The 27,291-nt window shown below is 38.5% G+C and overlaps 2 protein-coding genes across 2 annotated transcripts; one reads left to right on the top strand and one right to left on the bottom strand.

Moving 5' to 3' along the window:
- Positions 1–17: 17 nt before the first annotated feature.
- On the bottom strand, positions 18–16,657 carry pth3r (parathyroid hormone 3 receptor). Its single transcript, XM_057826439.1, has 13 exons — positions 16,528–16,657; positions 9,822–9,927; positions 7,740–7,850; positions 7,556–7,680; positions 6,595–6,689; positions 4,771–4,927; positions 4,548–4,701; positions 4,429–4,489; positions 4,298–4,364; positions 4,130–4,224; positions 2,247–2,388; positions 1,367–1,408; positions 18–422 (listed from the first exon to the last, which is right to left on the bottom strand). Exons 1-13 carry the CDS (start codon positions 16,621–16,623, stop codon positions 18–20), a joined length of 1,656 nt encoding a protein of 551 aa, XP_057682422.1. The 5' UTR covers positions 16,624–16,657.
- Positions 16,658–19,422: 2,765 nt separating this feature from the next.
- On the top strand, positions 19,423–26,534 carry LOC130909671 (translational activator of cytochrome c oxidase 1). The gene is made up of 5 exons (XM_057826413.1): positions 19,423–20,284; positions 20,354–20,460; positions 21,490–21,623; positions 21,688–21,856; positions 26,227–26,534. Exons 1-5 carry the CDS (start codon positions 20,071–20,073, stop codon positions 26,434–26,436), a joined length of 834 nt encoding a protein of 277 aa, XP_057682396.1. The 5' UTR covers positions 19,423–20,070; the 3' UTR covers positions 26,437–26,534.
- The last annotated feature ends 757 nt before the right edge of the window (positions 26,535–27,291 follow it).

Here is a 27,291-nt window from a genome sequence, read left to right as displayed (position 1 = left end):
TACTATGAGAAATATATCTACAAGACAGTCTCTAGTTCTTTCACCGACAAGGAAGAGTCCGGATCGGCTTCTCCGGGAAAGTCTGTTGGAGAACTCGTCGGATCGTCGTGTTTCTTACCTCCCCTGGCATGCCTGGCAAAGACACCGCCGTTCCCGCATTCGCCGGCCGCGTACCTCGGTAGAGCGCTCTGTAATTGGAAGGCGTATGGGCGGGGCATCCTGAGCCCCGCCCCTCCGTTGACGGGGGGAAACGCCCGGTGGTTGGCAGCAGAAGTGCAGACGCTGTGAGTGGTGGTGGCGTGCGACATCATGCCGCCGTAGTAACAGCTGCCGCCGCCGTTGCTGCTGTTGATTCTGGCTTTTTGTTTGAGGTCCAATGCGAGGCTCCGCCTTAGCCACGCCTTCTTGACCTCAGCTTGCACCTGGTGGAACCAAAGTTTTTTAACATCGTTAATGTCATTGGCTGGCATTGACAGCAATTAAAGCCCAATCCATTTTAAATGGTGGTTCCAATTCATTGAAACAGGAAGAGCAGGCTTTGACTTCTCATCTTTCAGTGCCATTGACAGCACTAGATGTCCATAAATAAATACAAAATCTAATCTAAAACAACAGTTTTTTTCCTTTTTTTGTTTTAAAAGAAAAAAACTATTTATATAAATTTAAAAGATATTTGTTTCCTTTAAAAAAAATTAATATACAAAAGAATAAATAATTTGTATGAAAAAAATAAATTAAAAAGTGTTTCTACATTTTCAGATGGAACCAAAGTATTAACAACATTGATGTCATTAACTGCTATTGACATGATAGACATCCAAACCTTTTTGAATGGTGGTTCCAATTCCAAATCATTTAAACTGGGATGACTAGCTTTAAAAGCTCATGTTTTAGTGCCATTGACGGTGCAAGACGTCCCAACAAAAAAAAAAAAAAAACAGTCATTTAAAACTTTTTTTTACCCTTTTGGTTTTTAAATAAAAAAGAATAAAATAAACTTAAAGAAGAAAAAAAATGCAGTTTCCATTTTAAAATATAAATAAACATACAAAAGAATAAATTAACTTTACAAAATTGATTTTTTTAATCAAAAGGTAAAAATCAATTTAAAAATGAGAATACTGCTTTTCCACTTTTTAGTAACTTTTTTATTATGAGAAAATGAGTGTAAAATAATGAAAACTGACAAATAAATAAATAAGATTAAAATATACATTTATAAACATAAAAAACTAAAAATTAATATATACTGTTTTTCTTTTTTGTAATTTAAACATGGAAATGAATACAAAAAAATAAATAGAGCATTTTTGCAATTACGAGGCTCAAAAAAGACGATCTGGAAAATTTGTAGTTACGAGATTACCTCGCCATTGCAGAAGCAGTAGATGAACGCCACGAAAAAGCCCTGGAACAAAAAAACCTCGACATTAAAACCGATTTTGTCGTCACTTTGGCTAGGTTCATACAGCAGGTCTTAAGCACAATTTCAATTTTTTTTGTCATATCTGTTTTTTTGGTGTGCCCGATCAGACTGCCTTTGTCCATTGAGTCCGTCCAAGCATTACGAATGTGCACTAAGTTGCAGTCCGACACTCGCTGAGCATGTCCAGCAACCATCAAAACAAATGACTACACATGCTGGCTCTACGTCATTCTAGGGTGATCATATTTTGATTTCCCAAAAGACACAAATAACAGACATAAATAGTTTTATATTCAAAGTTAATATGGCTTGATAGAACACATGCACGCACTGTGCATGCATGACGCATACACATATGGGCAGTTTGCCCCGACTCTCGGCCATTTAAGCAATCTTGATATATTGCTCATTTGGAGCACAGAAAGAAAACCGAGCATTGTCAAGCTTATCCTTTTAACCCCAATTCAATATTTTTATGACTGTTGTCAAGCCCGCCTCTTCCCAAAAGGCCGAGTTTAAGATAGGCGCTAACGCTAATGTATAACTCCAACGGTGCCGTCCTCGTGCCTCTCACTCGTTGCTGACGTAATTGCTGCATGAATTCCGATTGGGGAGACTTGACAGTTCAGACCGCAGCCACATTCTGGAAAAATGATGACCTCGATCAGATTTGAAATGGTCCACTTTTATGTGACCTATCCCGTTCAGACCGTCCAGTTGATGCCTCACTCGAGTCGCAAAAACAAGAAAAAAATCGGATTTGTGCTTTAAGACCTGCAGTATGGACCAAGCCTTTGAGATTCGGCAGGCTCGGCCTGACCTGTGACGAGTTGAAGAACATCTCATAGTGCATCTGCACTTGCCACAGCAACCCCGAAACTTCAGTATAAGGCAGCGCCATGAAGACCATGTAGTGGACTCCGAATAAGGGCATGAGTACCAGAGTGGACTTGAGAAGTTTCCTGCAAGATCCAAAAGCAACATGTTGTCTTTCCTGAAAAAGCTCGAGAACAGAGGTGTCAAACTCAATTTCGTCGTGGGTCTCGTTGTCATTTTGGCCATGAAAGGTAGCACAGTTGATCGACTAATCGACAGCTAATCCATCATGAAATGAATCAACTATTTTTTACCATTGATTAATCATTTAAGGACTTTATTTACCCTGAAGGGAATATTATGTTTTCTTGTATTTAATGTTTGTATTACTCTATCACACTTAATATAATCAATCAGGGAATAGTATCTTTTCTCAAATTTACTGTTTGACGGTTTGTATTGCTCTAACACAACCAATATAAAATAAATAGCCTTTATATCTATCATACTTTAAGAAAAACAAGAAGAATATATTTCATATTATTCACAGTTGGACTTGGAATGATTAGAACTGGCAGTACCAAGACAACGGGCAGATAAGGACAGAAAGATACAGGACTCCTTCTGACCATGGAAGCCCAATGCTCGTGTCATGCAGCTAATTGAGCAAGATTGACACTGACAACCAGGAGATAGGCAAGACACCTACTGCCCCACCAAATCCCGCATTTAGCTCTTCTACACAGTCCAGAAAAAATGGCGGGACATCTTGTCATGCCACAAGGAACATCTAATACGGAGGAACCCGCGACCGAGAAGTGAACACACAGCACTCATGTGGCACTGAAAATGGCAAAATCCTCAACTCTCGTTGCCCTGACAACAGTAACACCCGAAACTGTCTCGCCCAAGCCACAACAGAGAACAATCCTAAACAACGCCCAAACACAACCTTCTTCTGGACCACAGCCCGCCTCACTAGAGCCTTTAAAAGAATGTTTAACTAATCGTTGTCATTTTTCTCAGGAATGTTTTTGTTGACTTGTGATATGGTGACCGTGGATCCAGTTTGCCTCCTCGCCTGGGTCTGTCTCTCTGTGCTGTATGATTGTTGCCGCCTTGGAATAAATTGTCAACTTGTGTTTCGAAGCCTTTTCACAGCTTTTAAAATTGAGTCAGTACAAGGGGTTAAGATGAAGGTGAACACGCAGAGTTTGGCCTTTTGGTCGGGTTGTCGGAGTTCTGCTGCTCGGGCTGTTGGAGTTCTGCTGCTCGGGCTGTTGGAATCGCGCTAGAGCAGTTCCGGCGGTTCGGCTGGCGTTTTTCCGGCAATCTAGCTGAAAGGTCAAGTTCTTCAACTTAAAAAGTATTTCAAATCCTTTTATTTGCCAAATATTTCCTTCGATATTTCTAATTTTTTGAAGTATTTTTTTTCAACTATTTTTTGCTTTTATAATGTATTCATTTGTATTAACTAAAACAAACAAGTGGAACAAAGTAAATATATATATTTTTAAATGTTTATTTCTTTGTTTATTGCATTTATTTTTTTTTTCATTTGTAGTTATTTTCCTTTTTTTTTTTAACTATTTGAATTTTTTCATTTATATGAAAACAAAAAGGCAAAATAATTATTTTTGGGGCGGGAGAAAAAAAATTAAATATTCTCTTTTTTATTATTATCATTTTATTTTTCATTTTAAAATAAAAACAGGGAAAAAAACAAAATATTCTTTGATGTAGTCCTCGATCAAGGACTAAGAAATGTTATCTTAGCGAAAAACATGAAGTTGCACGTGATTCACTTTCCTGGGCCACACAAAACGTGTGTGATGGGCCAAATTTGGCCCCCGAGCCTCGAGTTTGATTTCTGGAAGACTCTCTTACCGGTATTGTTGTCGAGGATCCAGTTTTCCAGTCTTGGTTTCCCACAACTTGGAGGCCAAAACGCGAATGATGTTGACGAAAAGCAAGAAATTCACCTGCGAATTTGATCATTCAATAAAATTTCCGATATGGTCGTTCGTGGCAACCGATGACTTAAAACGTCCTTACAACAATAGCTGCCAGAATGGGAACTTGATAAATCCACTTGAGGTTTCCGGCGCTGATGTCCCAGCATCTACAAAACAAACACGCGACCTCCAATGCCACTCTAATTCCAGTTCATGCTAACAGTGACTCACTGCGTGTCGGCTAGCGAAGCTCGCACGCTGACCCAAATGGACACGAACAAAGCAGGAACGCCTGAAATCGGAACGCAATCAGTCGCCTATTTTCATTTCCGAACGGCGAGTCGGCTTACCCCAGCCGATGACAGTGAGGGCCCACAAGTAGTTCTTATCAGAGAGGAAGGCCATGAAGATGAGACTGTGGAGGTAAAGGCCTTCCACTAGGATCCAGTAATGATTGGTCGCCAGGAAGTAGAGGAAAAACGTGACAGCGGCTTTGCAGCCGGCCTGACAACAAGCAAACACGGATATTTTTTTCTGTAGATTACGGTTAAATATGCTTTATTTTTGATTTACCATGTGCTGTTTCGGTCCAACTAGGTCAAGTTCTGGTGCGGAAGAATCGGCGGACACCGAGTAGAGCACGGCGTCCTTGATGAAGATGCTGACCGCTCGACAGATGAAGGAGGTGAAGAGGTGCACGTGGATGTAGTTGCGTGTGCAGTGGAGGCGCCTGAACACGTTCAGACACGTGATGAGCATGATTAGCCTTGTTGTGTTGAAGAATGCACAATTTAGCATGCTAAAATATCATATTTGTCAGAATGAAGTTAGAACTTGAAAATGTTGAACCTTGGAATGTCAAACCTTGTTAACGCAAAACAAATTGAATAGAATATCCGTTCATTTATTATTGACGTTGAAATGTTGCGTGTTTTTAAATGTAATATATACAGTATGTCAAACCATGAAACCAATCAGGTATGACCATCAAAATTAGAAATGTATCACCTTAAATTACAATACCATTCTGTAATGCAGTAAATATGGCAATGTATGTTGATTCTATTGATGCCAACGTTCTTGGATTCCATTGACAGACATGTGGAATCCATGCCATTGACTGCCATTTATGTACATCCCATCGATGGTATTGTACGTCCATGCCATTGCCACCAATGTACGTGCATCCCATTGACGGTATTGCACGTCCATGCCATTGATGGCCATGTACGTCCATGCCACTGACGGCAATGTACATCCGTCCCATTAAGAGCCATGTACGTCCATGCCATTGACAGCCATGTACGTTCATGCCATTAACGGCCATGTACGTCCTTGCCATCGACATCAATGTACATCCATCCCATTGACAGTATTGTACGTCCATGCCATTGACAACAATGCTCGTCCATGCCATTGAAAGCCATGTACGTCCATCCTATTGACGGTATTGTATATCCATTCCAAAAACGGCCATGTACGTCCATGCCATTAACTGCCATGTACGTCCATCCCATTGACGGTATTTTACATCCATGCCATTGACGGCCATGTACGTCCATGCCATTAATGGCCATGTACATCCATCCCATTGATGGTATTGTACGTCCATGCCATTGACATCAATGCACGTCCATGCCATTGACATCAATGCACGCCCATGTCATTGAGAGCAATGCACGTCCATGCCATTGACACCAATGTACGTCCATCTCATTGACAGTATTGCACTTCGATGCCATTAACAGCCATGTACGTCCATGCCACTGACGGTACTGTACGTCCATGCCATTGACATCCATGTACGTCCATGCCATTAACACCCATGTACGTCCATGCCACTGACGGTACTGTACGTCCATGCCATTGACGTCCATGCCATCAACAGCCATGTACGTCCATGCTATTGACAGCCATGTATGTGCATGCATTTGACACCAATGTATGTCCATCTCATTGACGCTATTGTACGTCCATGCCATTGACACCAATGTACGTCCATGCCATTGATGGTACTGCATGTCCATGCCATTGACGGCCATGTGCGTCCATGCCCTTCACAGCCATGTATGTCCATGCCATTCACAGCCATATATGTCCAAGCCACTCACACCAATGTACAGTACGTCCATCCTATTGACAGTATCGTACATCCATGCCATTAACAGCCATGCATGTCCATGCCATTGACAGCCATGTATGCCCTTGTTTACTATATGACTTTTTTTGTTTATCGAAAATGTATTCCTTGTATTCAAAACACCATGCAACATTTTTAGGCATGCGCACATATCCCCCCTCCCTTTATTTTCAGTCTGACTCTAGAACTGACTTTTAGACCAACAATAAAAGATGGTAAATGCTATATTTAGAGGTGGGAATTGTTTGTAGTATTACTTGAAGTAGCAGAGGATGAAGACGGCCACCAGCAGCGACGCCAGCGAAATGGAGTAGCCCACCGTGTACATCAGGTGCAGACGCTCAAACACCTTCTACATCACAAACTCAACAAGGTCAGTGTTAGGAAATATTTTCTTATTCCTTTAACTTTGAAAATAGTAAATATTTACCTATTCATTTACTTTTTAGTTAGAATTTTTTTTTTTTTTAACTTTTTTAAAAATAATAACCTAAAGGAAGCAACAGTAAATATGAAATTTTAAAAATTCAATTTTTTTCATGATAAAAACTTAATTGAAAAAAATATATATACATTTTAGATCAACAAAAAAAGGCGGCAAACCATTTCGATCTATTTTGAAATATTAAAAATTTTCCCCCATAAAACAGAGTATATTGTTATTCATTTATTTATTTATTTTTAAGGTTCAAAATGTAAAAAAAAAAATATATATATATATATATTCTTATTTTTTTTAATTATATTAAAAATAAATTTTAGATGAAAAGAAAAACATCCATTTTAAAAAGGCTACATTTCCAATAAATTTTAATTAAAAAAAGGAGAAATGCAGCAAATCTGAATTTTGAGTGAGTACATACAGTATATACTAGTATATATTATTTACCATATATTGTGGACTATATAAAGTCGCACTTTTTTCATATTTTGGCTGGGCCTGTGACTTTTTCCTACAGTCAGGAGCAACTTATGTTTTGTTTTGTTTTTTTACTCTGACAACAGCTAGATTGTTGTGTTGTTTTAGACCATGATACACAAAACTTTGTAATAAGTTCTCCACTTTACCATTATTGCTTTAACATATATACAGTCTACTGTATATGTGTATAACAACAGGTGCGACTTATACTTTGAAAAATAAGTTGTTTTTTTAAATAAGAGAAAAAAAACACATCTTCATCAAAATATCAGCCAAGGAGTTTTACAATCCCTCACCTCTTCATGTGTCCGATAATCATGCGACAAGTAGGCGGTGCATTCGCTGTAGTTAGCCCAGGTGCGGTTGACGGCAGCCACTCGCTCCCAGCGGCCCGCCGGGTCGCATCGGCGATACGCCCGACCTACCGACATCAGTCAGTTTTGCCACCTTTGTTTGTCGCCGGACTCGTTCGTTACTTACCTCGGTGGTTGAAGTCGTAGATGTAGTCGGGACACGGAACCGACACCAGCTGGGCAGAACCGCCGCTCGGCCAGCAGATAATGCCGTCCCACTCGGGTACGCAATCGCCTTCTGTTTGACATATTAACACTTTCAGCCCCATTGACGGTTGTATCCGTCCAATCATGTGGCGTCCGATTATATTTCTGCTGTGAATTAGTTTATCACGAGTACCGTAATTTCCGGACGATAAGTGGCTACTTTTTTCCCCCTCATTTTGAATCCTCCGGTTTATAGTCCAGTGCGGCTTATTTGTTGATTTATTTGGGTTAATGGGTAACACTTTATTTGACAGCGGCGTAATAAGACTGCCATAAGACCGTCATAATTATGACATGACACTATCATGGGCATTATGAATGCTGATAACAGATGTCATCCAGCAAATTATGAGAGACAGGAGACAGTCCACTTCTGCTGCCACCTGTTGTAAACACTGCTGTCGCCCAACATGCCTCCTAGCATGCATTGCAGCACAACAGATGTAAATAACAATCAAAATTCATGTTCTGTGCTAATTATTTCTTCAGTTGCTGTTCTAGTTGTTTCATGAATTGCTAGTTATGGTAATTGGTAACACTTTATTTGACACTGGTGCCATAATTCTGCCATTAAACAATCATAATTATGATATGACACAATCATGGGCATTAATGAACGCATATGACAGATGTCATTAAGTGTCATCCGGCAAATTACGTTACTAACTCAATTTATGTCCAGCTCGGATCTTTTACATCCATTCAAAAGTGTGATAATTTGCCGGATAACACTAAATTATATCATTTATTAATGCTTATGACAGTGTCATGTCATATTTATGATGGTCTTATGACAGTCTTATGGCGTCACTGTCAAAAACATTGTTACCAAGTACCCTAACTAGCAATCAATTAAACAACTGGGACAGTAACTGAAGAAATAATTAGCATAGAACATGAATTTTGAATATTATTTACATCTGTAGCGCTGCAATGCATGCTAGGAGGCATGTTGGATGACAACACCGTTGACAGCAGGTGGCAGCAGAGGTTGACTGTCTCCCTCAAAGCTTCATGGTGTTTCATTTGGTCTTATGACAATCGCATGATGCCGCTGTCAAATAAAGTATTGTCGGTTAATATCTTTTGGAGTAAATATCCCATAATACACTGAGGACAGCTGCGGTTTATAGTCCAGTGCGGCTTATCTATGAACAAATGCCGTTTTTGTGTCAAATTTTTTTGGGGGGGGGGGGGGGCGGCTTATAGTGAGGAGCGCCTTATAGTCCGAGAATTACGGTAGAAATTAAATGCATTTCATGTCGAAGGTCTGTTAGCAAATTAATGTTCGTTCCTTTGCTTTCGCGTGAAAAAGGTTGGACTTCTATCACTGTCAATAGCAGTCATCGAGTTAAGAGTACTAGTTCGTGCCCATGGCTTTGATTGTGGCCGCATTTTGGCCACTAGGAGGCAGTGGTGCTTCATAGAGGTGCACTGACAGTAACATAAAATAGTAGACTGATACTTTTGTTGATTTAACCTGTTTGGATTGCATTGCATGCAACTAAATGTAATTTGAAGTCCACATGAATTGGACGTCGGCAGCCAACGAGTAATTAAGAACAGTAGGATTGTTGTTCTGTGTCCTTTTAACTCTTTCTGTGCCATTGACGATGATAGGCGTCCATTTATGTGGCGTCCAATCATCCTTCTGCTGTGAATTGCAATGAGTTTGTCGTGAGTAGACCTCCAATCCATTTGAAGTGGAAAGGTGGCAGCGAATGAATGTTCATTCGCTGCCACCTTTCCACTTCAAATAGATTGGACGTCTATCACTGTCATTGGCAGCCAATGAGTTACTACCGAAAATCCTTTTTGTTTGACCTTGTCCTGGTCTGTATAATTTCTCTAATGAATCTCTGGGAAGGATCTTTCATCTCATTTGCATTTGCGTCAGCAAATTACAGCCTTTGTGTCAACCTTTCATCTCGTATGGCAGCTCGTCCGCCGCAACAATACAGCATGTAATGTTTCCAAATCCATCATAAAAGCAATATGAGACCTTGCAGGACCGCCATTTGCGACTCAATGCTCTTCTCGCACTTGGCGTGAGCGCCCATCAACACGAAGATCTGCTCGTCACGCGTGATGACATCATCAGAGTCCACCTATAGGACATAAAAAAGGGGGAAAATTGGATTAATTATTGTTGCCCGAAAGGAGAATTCTGGGAATTTCTGGTTGTGTTTGTGAGTTTGGTTTGATCATTTGATCGCTGCTAGCTCCTCCCAGTTGAAACAGATTGGACGTCTATATCGCCGTCAATGGCAGCTAAAGCTTCAGCAGTATATTACTTGAAACAAAACAAGTATGATGAGAAAATAATAAATAAAATAATCATAGACTAAATTACGGAAGCAAATATGTAAGACGATGCCAATGCTGGTCGTGCACGTCCAAATTTCCCATTCATTTCCAATGGCATTTACACCAATGTACACAGATGCCTTTGCGGCCATGTACTGTATATCAATTCTATTAACGCCAATGTACTTGGATTCCATTGAGGCATATTTAAGTCGATGCCATTGACGGCCATGCCCGTCCAAATATCCCATTCATTTCCAATGGCATTTATATTGCATTGACGTCCATGTTCACACATGCCAATAAGGGCTATGCACGTCCATGCCATTGTATGTCGATGCCATTGACGGCCATGTATGTCCAAATTTCCCATTCATTTTCAATGGCAAACTTTTGTCCCCAAATGAACAGGAAATGACCTAATATTAACAGGAGGTGTCCCCCAAATGTCCTCAAATCAACAGGAAGTGTCACTGAACTGTAAACAAATCAACCTGGGCGGGTCTGTATCTCCCCACAGCAAAGCTCCTTACTAATTTCTCCAGAAATTGCAGTTTTTAGTTAAATTATGACAATTTGGCGCTATATGATTTAGTGTTGAGAGTGTTTTTAAGAGCTGGGAACAACGCGAGCACACGGAAATAAAATGCCTTGCCGCTCGGTTAATGCATTTACCGTAATACTTGGATTACATGGGTGCGCTAATTTTAGGGTCCGCTCATTTGACGAAGGGCCTGTCAGCCCAACGGCTCACCGGGGAAATCCCCGGTATCCCCGTATGCCATTCCGCCCTTGGCTCCCACCCAAAAAAACATAATTCACTACCACATTTTTACATGAAACTTATCATGTTTTTAAATGATAATTAGCATGTTTTTACATCATATTACATTGTTACATCATATCACTTTTTACATGAAAATGATCACTTTGTACATGAGTTATCATGTTTTTAAATTATACTGGCGTATCACTGGTATTTTTACATTACCGTAATTTTTGGAGTTTAAGGCGCGCCTGACTATAAGCCGCCACCCACAAAATTTGACAACAAAACGACATTTGTTCATAGATAAGCCGCACTGGACTATAAGCCACAGCTGTCATCACTGTTGTATGGGATATTTACACCAAAAGATATTAACCCCTAACACTTTATTTGACAGCGGCATCATAAGACTGTCATAAGTCCAAATGAACCACCATTGCTTCAAGAAGCTTCATTTGGCCATTACTGCTCCCTTGGGGGAGCCAGTCAACCTCTGCCGCCACCTACTGTCAACATTGTTGTTGTCCAATATGCCTCCTTACATGCATTGCAGTGCTACAGATGTAAATACCAATCATGATTCATGTTCTGTGCTAATTATTTCTTCAGTTACTGTTCCAATTGTTTCATTAATTGCTAGTTATTGTATTTGGTAACACTTTATTTGACAATGATGCCATAAGACTCATTAGACAATTATAATTATGACATGACACTGTCATGAACAATAATGAATGCTTATAACAGATGTCATTTAGTGACATTCGGCAAATTATATCACTTTTAAATGGCTGTAAAAGATCCGAGCTGGACATAATTGGAGTTAGTGACATAATTTACCTGATGACACTTAATGATATCTGTCATAAGCATTCAGTAATGCCCATGTCATGTCATAATTATGACGGTCTTATGACACTGCTGTTAAATAAGTGTTACCTATTAACCCAAATAAATCAACAAATAAGCCGCGCTGGACTATAAACCGCAGGATTCAAAGCGAAGGAAAAAAGTAGCAGCTTATAGTTCGAAAAAGATGGTTATATCACATTTTTAAATGATAATTATCCCGTTTTTATATGATAGTATCACTTTTTTACATGATAGTATTGTTTTTACATGATAATTTCACATTTTACATGATAGTTATCTTTTTTTCATTACATAACTTTTTTTTAACACATCACTTTTTTTACATGATAGTATTGTTTTTACATGATAGCATCACATTATCACCTGATAGTCACGTTTTACATGATACTATCACATTTTTACTGGAGAGCTGTCATGTTTTTGCATGATATTACCAGATTTTTACATGATAATTAGTTATCACGTTTATACATGATACCATCATATAAAAACGTGATTTTTTTTTTTTTTTTTTGAGGCGGTGGCAGCAATACGTGTCCGTATAATAAATCTATTCTTTTTTGAAATTGAATTTTACAGGGCACCTAATTTAAACCATCTGGTGCGTACCACATACTATCTGATAAACATTAGCATTATATAGCATTTAAGATAGTGGACCTTTGCTATGCAAGTTAGCCAATTTTTCTATCGTAAGATCCTAATTTGTTATTTTTTTTACATCGTTTGAGGCTAAGCTCAAAAACAGCAGTTTTGGCGTGCTAAAAATGATAATACAGGATTTAGTTGAGCTATACTTCAATCTTGGACTCAACTAGCATCTAAGCTTAGCCTCAAACGATATAAGAAAATAAATAAATGAGGATCTAAGTACAACAAAAGAACAATTGGCTAACTTGCATAGCAAAAGTCCGCTAGCATAAATGCTATATAATGCTAATGTTTACCAGACTGTTTCTGTTGCGCAGCACATACAGTACATTATCTGGTACGCGCCAGATTTTTTGCCCTAGTAGGGCAATCCGTCAAGTCCGGCGAAGAATTTGCCGGCCTCAAGGTGTCGCGAAATAGTTGAGCGAGGACGCGGTATGTCATAAAGCCGCGCCAACCGCTTTGCTTCCCGCCGGAATGTGGAGCGCGCGACGAGAGCAACCTTTGCGTGCGGAAGCTCGTTTTTTCACCTTTTCAGGCGGCGCTTATTTTGTCTCTAAATATCAAACAAAGGAAGCGACGCGGTCAGACGTCACTGCCGCGCAAAAGGAAAATGCGCGAGGAGCCCAAAAGTAACATTTCATGACGGGTTCTGCTCGGTGGGTGGAATTATGTGCGGGGGGAAATGAACAATGTTGAGAAATGGAAGGTGCAGGTTATGAGTCTCATGTGGGGATTCCTGGAACAAGTATTGCTGGGTTTCCAGTATGGTCGAGGGGGGTACGAACTTTTTCTCTCATGGTCACATGCAAGTAAAATTCAAGGATGGAAAGCCTACTTTGTTATTATTGCGATTTGTTTTGTCATTTTCACTTGATTTTAGCAGGAAAAATACATTTCTGAGGGGATTTGGAGGAAAAACTCAAAGTTGGAAAGGCCACTTTGTTTTTGTCTTTCTTTTTTGAGAGAGAATTTGACAGATTTTGTAATTTTTTTTTGTGTCACAGAAATATATTCATTGCTGCAAAATCCACTCTTTTTTTAGTATTTCACAATAATTACATTGGGGCAAATAAGTTTAGTCAACCACCAATTGTGCAAGTTCTCCGACTTGAAAAGATTAGAGAGGCCTGTAATTGTCAACATGGGTAAACCTCAACCATGAGAGACAGAATGTGGAAAAAAACAGAAAATCACATTGTTTGATTTTTAAAGAATCTATTTCCAAATTAGAGTGGAAAATAAGTATCTGGTCACCTACAAACAAACAAGATTTCTGGCTGTCAAGGAGGTCTAACTTCTTCTAACGAGATCTAACGAGGCTCCACTCGTTACTTGTATTAATGGCACCTGTTTTAATTTATTATCGGTATAAAAGACACCTGACAGTCTGACCTCAGTCAGTCACACTCCAAACTCCACTATGGCCAAGACCAAAGAGCTGTCGAAGGACACCAGAGACAAAATTGTAGACCTGCACCAGGCTGGGAAGACTGAAACGCTTGGTGTAAAGAAATCAACTGTGGGAGCAATTTTTAGAAAATGGAAGCCATACAAGACTACTGATAATCTCCCTCGATCTGGGGCTCCATGCAAGATCTCATCCCGTGGCATCAAAATGACAACAAGAACGGTGAGCAAAAATCCCAGAACCACACAGGGGGACCTAGTGAATGACCTACAGAGAGCTGGGACCACAGTAACGAAGGCTACTATCAGTAACACAATGCCCCGCCAGGGACTCGAATCCTGCACTGCCAGACGTGTCCCCCTGCTGAAGCCAGTACACGTCCAGGCCCGTCTGCGGTTCGCTAGAGAGCATTTGGATGCTCCAGAAGAGGACTGGGAGAATATGTTATGGTCAGATGAAACCAAAATAGAACTTTTTGGTAGAAACGCAGGTTCTCGTGTTTGGAGGAGAAAGAATACTGAATTGTATCCAAAGAACACCATACCCACTGTGAAGCATGGGGGTGGAAACATCATGCTTTTGGGCTGTTTTTCTGCAAAGGGACCAGGACGACTGATCTGTGTAGAGGAAAGAATGAATAGGGCCGTGTATCGAGAAATTTTGATTAAAAATCTCCTTCCATCAGCAAGGACATTGAAGATGAGACATGGCTGGGTCTGTCAGCATGACAATGATCCCAAACACACAGCCAGGGCAACAAAGGAATGGCTTCGTAAGAAGCATTTCAAGGTCCTGGAGTGGCTTAGCCAGTCTCCAGATCTCAACCCCATAGAAAATCTGTTGTGTTGCCCAACAACAGCCCCAAAACATCTCTGCTCTAGAGGAGATCTGCATGGAGGAATGGGCCAAAATACCAGCAACAGTGTGTGAAAAGCTTGTGAAGAGTTACAGAAAACGTTTGGCCTCCGTTATTGCCAACAAAGAGTACATAACAAAGTATTGAGATGAACTTTTGGTATTGACCAAATACTTATTTTCCACCATGATTTGCAAATAAATTCTTTTTAAAAAATCAAACAATGTGATTTTCTGGGTTTTTCCACATTCTGTCTCTCATGGTTGAGGTTTACCCATGTTGACAATTACAGGCCTCTCTCATATTTTCAAGTGGGAGAACTTGCACAATTAGTGGTTGACTAAATACTTATTTGCCCCACTGTATATCATCCCTACCAATGTTGAGACCAAACCTACGCCCTTGGTAATAATGGCTTACGAGACTTGGAAGATTACATTCAAATGGAACTTGCTTCGATATAAGATTTGTAAATATCTCAAAAACGAAGGCAGCACAAACGAAATATTTTACAGCAGAAACACGCACAAAGGTATCACAAACGATTGACATCTTTTTGTATAAATTTGCTTCTGATGGGGGGGCAAAATTCACGGAGGTTCCCACTTCAAATGGATTGGACCTGTAATAAACTTGGCAGGAGGGTGCACCTTGTCCAGGGACAGAACAAATTTGATTTTTTTTTTAACTCATCGGCTATTTTGCTGCCATCCCTCCCACTTCAAATGGATTGGACATCACCTCAACTCACAGCAGAAAGACGATTGGATGTTAGTCACGGCGCCGAAAGTAATTTTCAGGCTAAGCGAGCAGATGACTGCCGAGATGAACTTTAGAAAGATCAAAGGTCACCGCGCCGCTAATGGCTGCGTTTGATTGAAAGCATGGACAAACATTGGCGTTGCCAATGAGTTCATAGTAAATATTCTCTTATATATTTATCTATTTTTTTAATTATTTACTTAGCTGTGTGTTTTTAAAAAGTCAATGGAAAAATGTTTAAAAGGAAAACAATATTTTTTTTCTTATTTATTTTCAATTTTTAAAGAATGACAAAAAATGTTTTTTAATTATTCTCACTTTCTACGTTTCAAAAAAAAAAAAAGGGGGAAAACTGCAAATATTGTGTTATGCATTTATTTTTAATTTTTTGGAAAGGTTTTTTTTTTCTTTCATTTTTTGTTAAATAAGAAAACAAAAACAAAACAATCAGTGGCATTTAATGTGTTAAAAACCATCCAGAGATTTTTCTTGTATTTTTGGGGGGGTTGTAAAAAATCAAATCAGAGCTAAAGGTATGTGTACATCTTGGACATACAATGACCACCATGTTTCCTCGAGGTGAAAAGAAATAGTTGACACATCTCTGTGACATTTTTCATATTTGGCCTAACGCTGGGAGTGGTATTTTTCCATGAATATGCTACTTAGAGACAATAGTCATTTTAAAAGAGGCTGAAATTGCAATTGCTAATTTAAAAAACATCAACTTCATATTGTAATATTACCTACCTACATATCTAATTCTGTTTTTCAAAGAGTAAAAAAAAAAAAAACTTTGTTTGATAGAGTGATACTTCTTACTTTATTTTGAAAGCCCTTAAAATTGCGTTAGTACACAAAATAATGATTTAACCTTTCATAGGGTCCATTGAATCACTTTTACTGTTAATTCCTTGCCTGTTTTTGTTTGAATTAAAAAAAAATATCTTAAAATGAAAATATTTAACGTTAACTCTTCAAATGGTTTGGACATCTATAACCGTCAAATGGCATCCAACGAGTACCGAAAATAGTCACTAAGAGTAAATAGCAAATTTAATAAAAATGATAAATCTTACCAGTGCAGTCCCCGTTTTGAAGCTGTAAAGAAAAAGCAAAATAGCAAATCCTTGTCCGGGCAACATCACGTCTTCAACGCTGGTTATTTGGATCATTCGGATTTCCAAACTTCATCCCGAAACTCTTCGTTTTTCTGTGTCATTGGTGAAAAAGCAAAAAAAAAAAATTTACAATTGCTCCGATTGGATGGTTCGGATTGTGATGTTGCTGTGCATGGCTCAGTGGACACAATGAGAAAGAGAACGTGGAGAAGGACAAACATACTACCTTGTGGGGAGGAGAAAAGGAGAGAGAGAAGAAGCACATCTCTTCTTCTTCCTCCCGTTTTTGGTTCTATAACACAAAGAGAACAACACCATTATGTTATGTATAAAATGCACTTTTTTTTGCCAAGAATTATATAAAAAATGAGGGTATTTATACCAGTGGTTCTAAATGAGTAACATCCACAAAATACGATGTAGCAAAACTCCCCTGTGGCACATTGAAAGTGTTTCAGCATTTAAAGGCTTTGAGACCTTAATTTCTGCTATCCAAGCAACAGACAGGTTAAAAACTTCAAAATAATAATAGTAAAATAATTAAATAATACAATTAAGTAAAAAAATTAAGCAAAATGAACGGTTCTTTTAAATCAGTACTTCTCAAATAGTGCTTGTGCTTATCTCCATTGCTGATTTCAATTATTATTATTAGTAGTAGTAGTAGTAGTTTTTTTATTCAGTTTTGGTTTTTTTCGGCCAAATTCTTTGGCATATTGTCCTCATAAATTAATGTTGCCAATCAATTTGAATTTCTTACTTTTGATTGATTTTATCCAATTAAATTTTCCAGTATCAAATGGTCAAAAAATGTACCTTGAGTGTATTTTTATAGTTTGGATGTGATCTTTTTTTTTTAATTCAGGCAAATTGATGCGCTTCAAGTCTTTTCTGTTACAAACAAAACAATATTAATTAATTAACGTTATACTATTTGTTATATATATTCTAATCTATATTCAGGGGTGCACATAAGTGGTCCGCATGCGCGCATGCGTACTGGATGTAGACAAACGCACTGGCCCTCAACGGCTTCCATACGCCTTTGCGTACCGATGGCTGACCACTGTATTTGCGGCGGACACGAGAAAATAACTTCTCAAAATGTCGAAGAGGCAGGCCACACTGAGTAATTACTTCCGTGTTCCCCCACCCCCGTCAAAAGACAGACAGACGACAGAGACGTCACCGGAGCTACCGAAAAAAGGACTTTTGCTGAAAAGTGGCTACAGGAGGTACCATGGCTAGAAGCAAATGATGCTCGCACGGAAATGCGGTACAAAATGTGCCGTGAGAATCCCAATGTTGCCGATAAGAGCAGCGCATTTTATGTAGGGTCAAAGAATTTCAGCCATCCAAACTTTGAAAAGCACGAAAAAAAACAGAGAGCATGTGGCAATTAAGCAAACTATCGATGTCAAACAGGACCCCACTCGCCCTTTGGACAAGTGGCGGAATAAAGGTAATGAACAGCGACATGCACTGACAAACGTGTTTTTGCTCGCATTTTACAAAGCTAAACATGCACGTTCAATGAGGTCTTATGAGGAGGACATCCCACTTTTAAAAAGGCTTAGAGTTAATGTGGGAGCCGCATAATGCCCTTTATTTTGAATTGGTGCTTTTTATTTCTTTACATTTCAAAGTAATGGCAATTTTGTTGTGCCAGTTGATGTTAATCAAGCATTAATTGTTAATATAGTTAATTAAAGTTAATTGGCTCTAAGTAAAGCTTGTCATAAATGTATCGCATCAGGCGGATCAGCTCTCAAGCTCAATGAGGACCAAGTCACATCTCCAGGTCCTCCTCTGAGAACCTGGGCAAAAAAATTATGTGCACCCCTGTATATATTACTTTTTTCCTTTAATATAATAAAAGGACAGAATCTTATGCAGAAGTGTACTTATAATAATAATAATTTTAGAGAAACTACAAACTGCAATTTCTGCAGAAATTACGATGGGGCTTTGCTGTGAGAGATACAGATCTATCATGACACTTCCTGACGATTTGGGGACATTTCGGGGACACGACCTGTTGATATCATGTCACTTTCTGTTGATTTGGGGACCCGTTAGGTTGCATGGCTGTCAAGAGCATTGACTTACTTGGGCGCCAGTTGAATTTCAATGGGCTGTTTGGTAAATTTTCGGTCAGAAATCACAACCACACAGGTTTTTCTGCCATTGAAAATGAATGGGAAATTTAGACGTGCATGGTTGTCAGTGGCATCGACTTATTTAATTACTTACCAGTTTGATGTCAATGGGCTGTCATGGTAAATGGGCAAAAATCACAAATACCAATGTTTTCCTGCTGTTGAAAATGAATGGGAAATTTGGACGGACATAGCTTTCAATGACATCTCATTAGAAATGAATGAGCAAGTTGTTGGCAAACTTTGGGGGAACCGCAGGTTTATTTTTTGCCAAATTCTGTATACAACTTTCATACCCCTTTTATGATTTGGTCAAAAATTGTAGGACAAGTAAAGTTTAGATTTTGTTTTCTTTTCAAATAACCTGCGATGACGGGCGAACGGATTTTTTTTTTTTTTTTTTTGGGGGGGGGGGGGGGGGGGGGGTGTCACTCGAAAAATGGAGGGGGGGGGGGTCCTGAAGCGTTTACGTCTTCCTGGGTTTGCAGAATAGAAAATATTTGAGAAGCACTGATTTAAGTGAACCCAGCTCCCTCGTGTACCTAAATTCCGGAGGTCTGTGAAAGCGTTTTGTTGATCGGTGGCGTCTGATTGGTAGGGAACCAGGAAGTAAGTAGTTTTTGTTTTTTTGTTGTTGCCATGTTTGTATTGACACTCACACAAGTCCACGCAACATACACGCACACGAACCCGGGGCTTTACAAAAAATATTGACTTTCTCAAACAAAGATACCAAATTGACAGCTTTTTGCTGCTTGATCAATTACCAGGAAGTAAGTAGAGTTGTCATCAGCGAAAATGAATGACTGTGTTTTTTGTGACGAAATTGTTACGTTCGAGAAAGTGTTAGTTTTACAAAGAAAAAAGACCCCCAAAATCCGCCTTTATACTGATATTTATTGAACGGACTAATGCTTTCGAATATCGTATCTGAGAATGCCGTGACAGACTACATGCTGATTGGTGGAGAGACCGAAAGTGGGCGTGCTTTAAATAAATAAATAATAATAAATAAAACTGTATTTGTTCTGACGTAGTTTTTGTTACATTTAAGATTAATTAATTAACGATCGCATATGACTATATAAACAAGTTTAAGCAATATTTAAGTAAAATAACAATTTGTGAGTGTGTGGACTCCCTATGCGTCACCACAACAACCCGGAAGTGACGGGCTCATTACAAGGACGTTGTCCTCGTACACGCTCTCTCTTACCTAATTTGTAAATACTCGAACGCATAGCAGCGTTTTACTATTCATTTTTTTTCATAGTGCTTCTTATACGCGTTTAGGCAAAATGTGACTTGGTAACAACCGTGCCAGTAAGTGTGTGTGAAGGGCATGGCGGGACGGGTGGTGTTCAGGGTTCTCCGGAACTTTGCACCCATTGAGTGGCTTCGGACTCATCCTCCCGTCCGGACAGTTCATTTCAGCCCCGCTTTGTGCGCGGGTCACAATAAGTGGTCCAAAGTGAAACATATTAAAGGACCTAAAGATGAAGCCAGGGGGCGAATGATAGCTAAATTTGGACTAATGATAAAGATTGCAGTGAAAGGTGAGCACAACTCAACTTTTACTTCTTAAAATATGTCTATTCACTCTTACCTGAGTATTTTCTTTGCAGAGGGTGGACCCAATCCTGACATGAACGCCAATTTAGCCCAACTTCTGGAGCAGTGCAGGAATAAAAACATACCAAAAGCATCCATTGAAACTGCAATCAAGAATGCGGTGCGTTCACGTTCAGTAATTTTTTGTCAATTGCAGCTTATAGTTAACAGTACAGTGTTCCCGTTTTTCGCGGTTAGTGGGGACTGCCCGCCCCGCGAAAATAAAAAATCCGCGAAGTAGAGGTGGAGCTTATTTACATAAAAAATATATATATTTTGGTGTGTTCAATGTATTTATTCAGATTTAGCAGCATTGGAAAAATATATATGTATGTATAAGACATGTCCCCCTCCCTTTTTTTCCTCAAAAAAAAAAAAAAAAAAAAAAATGTATATTTTAATAAATGTTTTTTAAGCACTGCAAATGTAATAATAATATTTTAAATATGAAAAAGTAAGTAAATATTATGTTTTGATCTATTTTTAACATCTACCAAATATTTTAATAAATGTTTTTAAGCACTGCAAATGTAATAAAAATATTTTAAATATTTTTAAAAAGTAAGTAAATATTATGTTTTATTCTATTTTTAACCTCAATCTATTGCTGTTAATGGGTGTTTTTCTTTTACTACCCAGATAGCAGACCAACATTGAATTCACGTTGATTTTACATCAAAATCATCAGTATGGTTGACATAAAAAATTTTGACGTCAAGTGACGTTAAAACAACGTTGATCTATGGTATGTCAGGCGATGGTTGGGGTAACATTGTTTTATAGTTGATGAACTAATGTTGACAAATAGTTGATTTATGATTGACCGGGAAATATGATTGAAGAGTCATTGAATTATGGAGGAGTGGGCATTTTGGTGGAAAACATGACACTGATTCAGCGTTGTTCCAATATTATTAATAATAGAAATGACGTTTAGATTTGTAAGTATTTCAACGCTACCTCAACATTAATTGAGGGTGCAAAACTGACGTTGAATCAACGATATAAGATCGACAGCGGAATGTTGCTCCAACATCTTTTCAAGGTCGGTCTGCTATCTGGGTAACTACCACAGCACACACTTTGTAAATACAATAAAGACAGTGTACCTGAGTTGACAACAAATGAGTTAAATATATTCCATCCATAGGAAAAGGCAAAACCGGCGTCGCAGCACATGTTTGAAGCTCGCGGACCAGGTGGATGCTTTCTGCTCATTGAAGTTCTGACCGACAACATCACGCGCAGCCAGCAGGACGTCCGACGGATTCTCAGTAAAAATGGGTACGTCGGCCTTCTCCTTTTAGATTTTTTTTCATTCTCATTGTGATGTCCTACCCGTCCGCAGGGGAACATTCTCGGACGGCGTCCGCTATAACTTCAGCAGGCGGGGCGTGGTGGCCGTGCCCGGTCGCGGCGTGACATCGGAGCGAGCTCTGGAGTTGGCAATCGAGGCCGGAGCGGAGGACGTACAGGAGACTGAAGACGACGATGAGGACGAGGCGCCACTCCTGCAGGTAGGACACAAATTAACGTATAAGCAGAGGTGGATAGAGTAGCCAAAAAGTGTACTCAAGTAAACAGAAACGAAGCATTATTCGTCCAAAGAGCATGAGTGCCCTCTAGTGGAGAAAATAGTTCATAGTTTGAATAGTGAATACAGTGGTTCCTTCATAGTTGCTATTATGAAATAAAAAAGGATCATATCTCTGGTTTTCCGTGGTCAATCGGTGCTAAATAAAGACTGGGAGAGAGATTAAAATCTGCACTTTCGAGTCATGCTGATGGCAGCGCTCTTTGTCAAATACTTTATTTTTTACGGTGCTTCATAGACACGTGATTGAACAGGCTGGCATGATCCTAGAACGGCAAGCTTGCGTCTGATTGGTTTAATGGAGTCATGTGATCATTGTTGCAACGTCTTATTGGTGAAATTGGTAGGGCTACTCTTGTCATCGCCAGTGTTGTTATTAACGGCGTTAGAGTATAATGGCGTTACTAACGGCGTTATTTTTTTTCAGTAGTGAGTAATCTAATAAATTACTTTTCCTCATCTTGGCAATGCCATTACCGTTAATGAGAATGTAAAGGCGTGCGTCATTGCGTTACTAAGTTGTTTAAATGATGCGAGAAAAGTCAGAGACCGGGAAAACAACTCCTGACACAAAAGCATCCTTATAAACTTATTGCATTTAATATCATTTAAATCAACGCCTTGTATGCGGAGCTGTCTCAACCCAGGGGAGACATTAGAGTGCCAAATACCTTCTCTGACCATCGAAATCAAAGGTGAAGGAACGGTTTTTGTTATCCTATTAAATTGCCTAATCGAACATTTAACATTAAATTTTGTGCTAAACTCCTCATACTGTAATATATTCCCATTTTCGTCCAGAAGATGAGCAATTGCCCAAACTCCTTTCGAATTCCACTCTTCTAAATAAATTGATTTCCTTTTCCACTGAATATACCGGTTGTTCCGTGTAGGTGTATTATAAGGGGAAAAAATATGTTTGAAAATCATCTTCCAGTTGAGGAGCACTTGTTGATGAAAATCTGACAATTCTATCGGCAGAGAGCGGTCATTAAAGTGGCAGCGTAACAAAAATCCAATTCCCCCAATTTCTGAAAAATCGCATTAGGAATCAAATACCGAAAGGATTTTCCATATTTGACAAAGTTGATCAACCATTTTAATTTCAACACCCCATTCATTACCTCAAAATCAATAGCATTCACCCCTCCTTCTTCAACATTTTTCACCATGTCTGCTTTCCGAATATACTGGCACCTATTGCGCCATATGAATTTAAAATTAACACTATTAATTTGTTTAATCAGTTTGGGTGAAATGGACAAAAGTATCTTGACTTCTACTCTTGTGTCAGCATAAACGTTTATGTGAAGCACCACACTGCCTCCCAGTGGCGATGTTGCGGAACATTCACTCACAAGGACTATGACAACATTCACAGCCTTGTGCTGTTTGTACGCTAAAAAAGTATCTTGACTTCTCAACCTAACAAATATTAGCATCTCGTATTTAACCTTTTGGAATCGCCGTCTTTTGCATTGATCATAGCATTGATATTTGTAGCAGTCTTTGCCATTGGTTACACCTCGAAAAACTGCAAAGAACTACGAAAACTGAGAAATAAAGTGAAAATCAATTCAAAGCCCGCCCCAAAAATTTGCGAAAACTGCAAAAAGCCATTAAAAACAATCTTCAATTTTGAATTATGAGATTTTAACAATTTTTGTCAATGGAAATTAATTGGGCTTTTCTTGGTCTATTTTTCTTTCTGCTGCAATCATTAACTTTAGGGGTGAAGTTCAAGAAAAATTTGCGTCATGTGAATTTTTAGGTTTTTTTGCTCTAGCTCAACTCATGAGATAAAAAAACACAACAACATACCTGACTGCTGCCGAAAAGCTGCTAAAAAGTACATACACATAATGTTACGGTAGATATCATTTATATAGGACTAGATGCATTATAGATTCGGTAGCGTTTGCAGCACATCTACAAAAAGCTAGATGCGGGCGTTAGTAAACGGCCGCCATCTTAAAGCAGTACACTTCCCTGCAAGGCTGTTGTAGCGAACCTTCCAAGCAAACCTAATTAACTTTTTATCTAAAATACTCCTAAAACGGTAAAATATTGACTTGAATCTATCTTTAAAATAGTTTTAAAACTTTCACATGTCGAAAGTAGACAAAAGGGAAATTATGGAATAACGGGAGCAATTTTAACAACTTTAACGGTTGATTCACAACATGAAATTAATTGAATGTAGTTTAAAGCTGCTGATACAGAATGGGGACTGGAATTTTTTATTTACTGTTATTTTTGTATATTTGTTTACTGCTATATGTTAACTTGATACTGAAATAGTAGTTTGGTTTAGCCTGAGAGTATTTTTGAACAATTTTGGAACTAATGTACAAAACATTAAAAAAAAAAAAAAAAAAAAAAAAAAAAAAAAAAAAAAAAAAAAAAAAAAGGAGGTGGGTGCATCAATAATCGTTTTATAATCGAATCGGAGCCTCTGAATCGTAATCGAATCGTTAGGTGCCCAAAGATTCCCAGCTCTAGTATTGACGATAATCGTGGTTATCACAATTATCACAATTATCGATACATCGTGCATTGCAAATTAATACAGTAGCCAAACAAATCTATGTCCATTATTTATTTAAAATAAAATATCCTAATGATTCAACAGGAACGATGGAAACATGCCCATCCAACAAAAAACTGCCCTTAAGCTGCTTTTTTATTTATTTATTTTTTACAAGAAAGTGCAAAAACATTAACCATTTTATTTATTTTTTACAAGAAAGTGCAAAAACTAGGGCTGTCAAAATTATCGCGTTAACGGGCGGTAATTAATTTTTTTCAATTAATCACGTTAAAATATTTGACGCAATTAACCCACATGCCCCGCTCAAACAGATTAAAATGACAGTACAGTGTAATGCCCGCTTGTTACTTTTTTTTGTGTGTGTTTGGCGCCCTCTGCTGGCGCTTGGGTCCAACTGATTTTATGGGTTAGTACCATGAGAGAGCATGGTGTAATTATTGACGTCAACAATAGCGAGCTACTAGTTTATTTTTTGATTGAAAATTTTACAAATTTTAATAAAATGAAAACATTAAGAGGGGTTTTAATACAAAAATTCTATAACTTGTACTAACATTTATCTTTTAAGAACTACAAGTCTTTCAATCCATGGATCACTTTAAGAGAATGTTAATAATGTTAATGCCATCTTGTTAATTTATTGTTATAATAGACAAATACAGTACTTATGTACCGTATGTTGAATTTATATATCCGTCTTGTGTCTTATCTTTCCATTCCAACAATAATTTACTGAAAAATATGGCATATTTTATAGATGGTTTGAATTGCGATTAATTACGATGAATTAATTTTTAAGCTGTAATTAACTTGATTAAACATTTTAATCGTTTGACAGCCCTAGCAAAAACATTAACCATTTTAAAGGGAGTACTTATTTCTCTCAGCAATACAATAAAATTTACACGGGTGGAATAAATTCCACGTTTTCTGGAAACAAAGTGTCTTTAGAAATAAGACTTCTTTTAACAAATATACTTTATTTTCACAGAATTCTGTACTATTTCGCGTGTTTGTAGTGTTACCGCTGTACTTAATCGTGGTTTTACACGTTCTGCATATGAAATACACTTTAGCGAATTAGCTAATTAGCTTTACACGTTCTGCATATGAAATACACGTTAGCGAATTAGCTAATTAGCTTAGCGTCGGCGCTAACTATTAACATGTCATAAACAACAACTATAGAGGCTAAACAGTAAAAGAGGGTTCGTGTACTCACCTCTTTTAGATGCACACGGGTCTAAGCAACACACTCAGGACATTTTTCAATTGAAAGGCCTTAAAACTACTGCTGGACATCTAAATGACAAGGAGCAACGAACTTTCTCTCTTCCCCTCTTGCTCAAAAAAAAAAAAAAAAATAGTTTGCGCTTTTGTCTAATACACAAATTTATTTTCCAAAAGGATTAAATCTCTCTCTCAGTAACCGGCAGCATCCATCATAACGTGCGCGCGCCCGTTAACTGTGCCCGGCAGCAGACGTGTCTTGGATTTCGTTCTGCTACGAGCGGCTGCCATAAAGTTATGAGGGAAAAACATAGTTTTTGAACCTTTATGAATCGTAATCGAATCGTCACGTGTCGAATCGCGATGCATGTACTAATGATCGATTTTTTGGAACTCCTCTAGTTGGAACGGTGTATTTTCATGGATCGTTGCTTTGCTTTGGTGGTCAAGTTATAGCAACTGTTACAACCAACTCGATTTCCCCCTATTCACAAAGAATATTTATTTTGCAGTTTATCTGTGACAACGCGGACGTGAGTAAGGTACGAGCGTCCCTAGAGGACATGGGGATGAACGTGACGTCGGCCGGCTCAGAGTTTTTCCCGACCTTGCTTACGCCACTGGAGCGGGAGCAGCTGGAGGCGGCTTCAGCGCTCATCGAGGCCCTCAGTGACTGTCCAGATGTGGTACGGGTCTGGGATAACGTCCAGGTTGAGAGCTGAGAGTCGTCTTTCCAAAGAAACCACGGACAATTATGGATTTTCAGAAAGTAATAAAGTGCATAGAACAAGAAAGTGATGAAAACCACTTGCTTTGTCATGTTTTTGCCAAGGAATTTAACCCTTTATAGCAGGGGTCCCCAAACTACGGCCCGCGGGACATTTGGTCCGGCCCCCTAAACATTTTTTTTTTTTTTTTTTAAACTTGTGTTACTTATTTCCTGGCTTTTCTGTGAAGAATCCAGAGAGGGTTATTTGATTATTAGTGTTATTATTATATTAATTATATTATGTTATATTTAGGGCTGCAACTATTGTTTATTTTAGTAGTTGATTAATCGAGTAATCGGATTAGGAACATGAAAAATTAAATTACCTAAGCTGAGCCTCAAACGGTATAAAAAATAAATAAAGGAGGATCTATGTACAACAAAAAAACAATTGGCTAACTTCGATAGCAAAAGTCCGCTAGTTCAAATACTACAAAATGCTAACTTTTTAACAATGCCCTTAACAAATGGTTCAGACAAATATTCCCACAAAAAACGCCTAAATATACCTATAAACTAAATTACAAATGCATTTTTAAAAAAAACATTAGCTCAAACAAAAACGTAGCTTATGTTGGTCTTCACAGGGAGCACCTGGATTCAGCCATTTGAAATGAGGCAGACTAGAAGGCAGTGTATCCACCCCAATCAATAATACTGAATGCAAACCCTTTCAAAATAAACCATTACAACGCCACTTTAATTAAACGAATACTCGAAGCAGCAAAATTTAATTTGAATCTTTTTTTCTAATCAAATACTCGAGTTAATCGATTCATCGTTGCAGCACTAATTACATTATATTATT

Source organism: Corythoichthys intestinalis, chromosome 21 (genome assembly GCF_030265065.1).
Source record: "Corythoichthys intestinalis isolate RoL2023-P3 chromosome 21, ASM3026506v1, whole genome shotgun sequence".
Taxonomy (NCBI): domain Eukaryota; kingdom Metazoa; phylum Chordata; class Actinopteri; order Syngnathiformes; family Syngnathidae; genus Corythoichthys; species Corythoichthys intestinalis.
Note: the sequence above shows the minus strand (reverse complement) of the source record. Positions and strands in the feature narration are given on the sequence as shown.

Coding starts and splice junctions, on each gene's coding strand:
- pth3r (XM_057826439.1), bottom strand. CDS start 16,623: ATGATCCAAATAACCAGCGTTGAAGACGTGATGTTGCCCGGACAAGGA. Junction 6,690..7,555: donor ATTATCGGACACATGAAGAG/GTGAGGGATTGT, acceptor TTTGTGATGTAG/AAGGTGTTTGAGCGTCTGCA. Junction 4,225..4,297: donor CCATTCTGGCAGCTATTGTT/GTAAGGACGTTT, acceptor TCAAATTCGCAG/GTGAATTTCTTGCTTTTCGT.
- LOC130909671 (XM_057826413.1), top strand. CDS start 20,071: ATGGCGGGACGGGTGGTGTTCAGGGTTCTCCGGAACTTTGCACCCATT. Junction 20,285..20,353: donor GATAAAGATTGCAGTGAAAG/GTGAGCACAACT, acceptor TTTTCTTTGCAG/AGGGTGGACCCAATCCTGAC. Junction 21,624..21,687: donor CGGATTCTCAGTAAAAATGG/GTACGTCGGCCT, acceptor ACCCGTCCGCAG/GGGAACATTCTCGGACGGCG.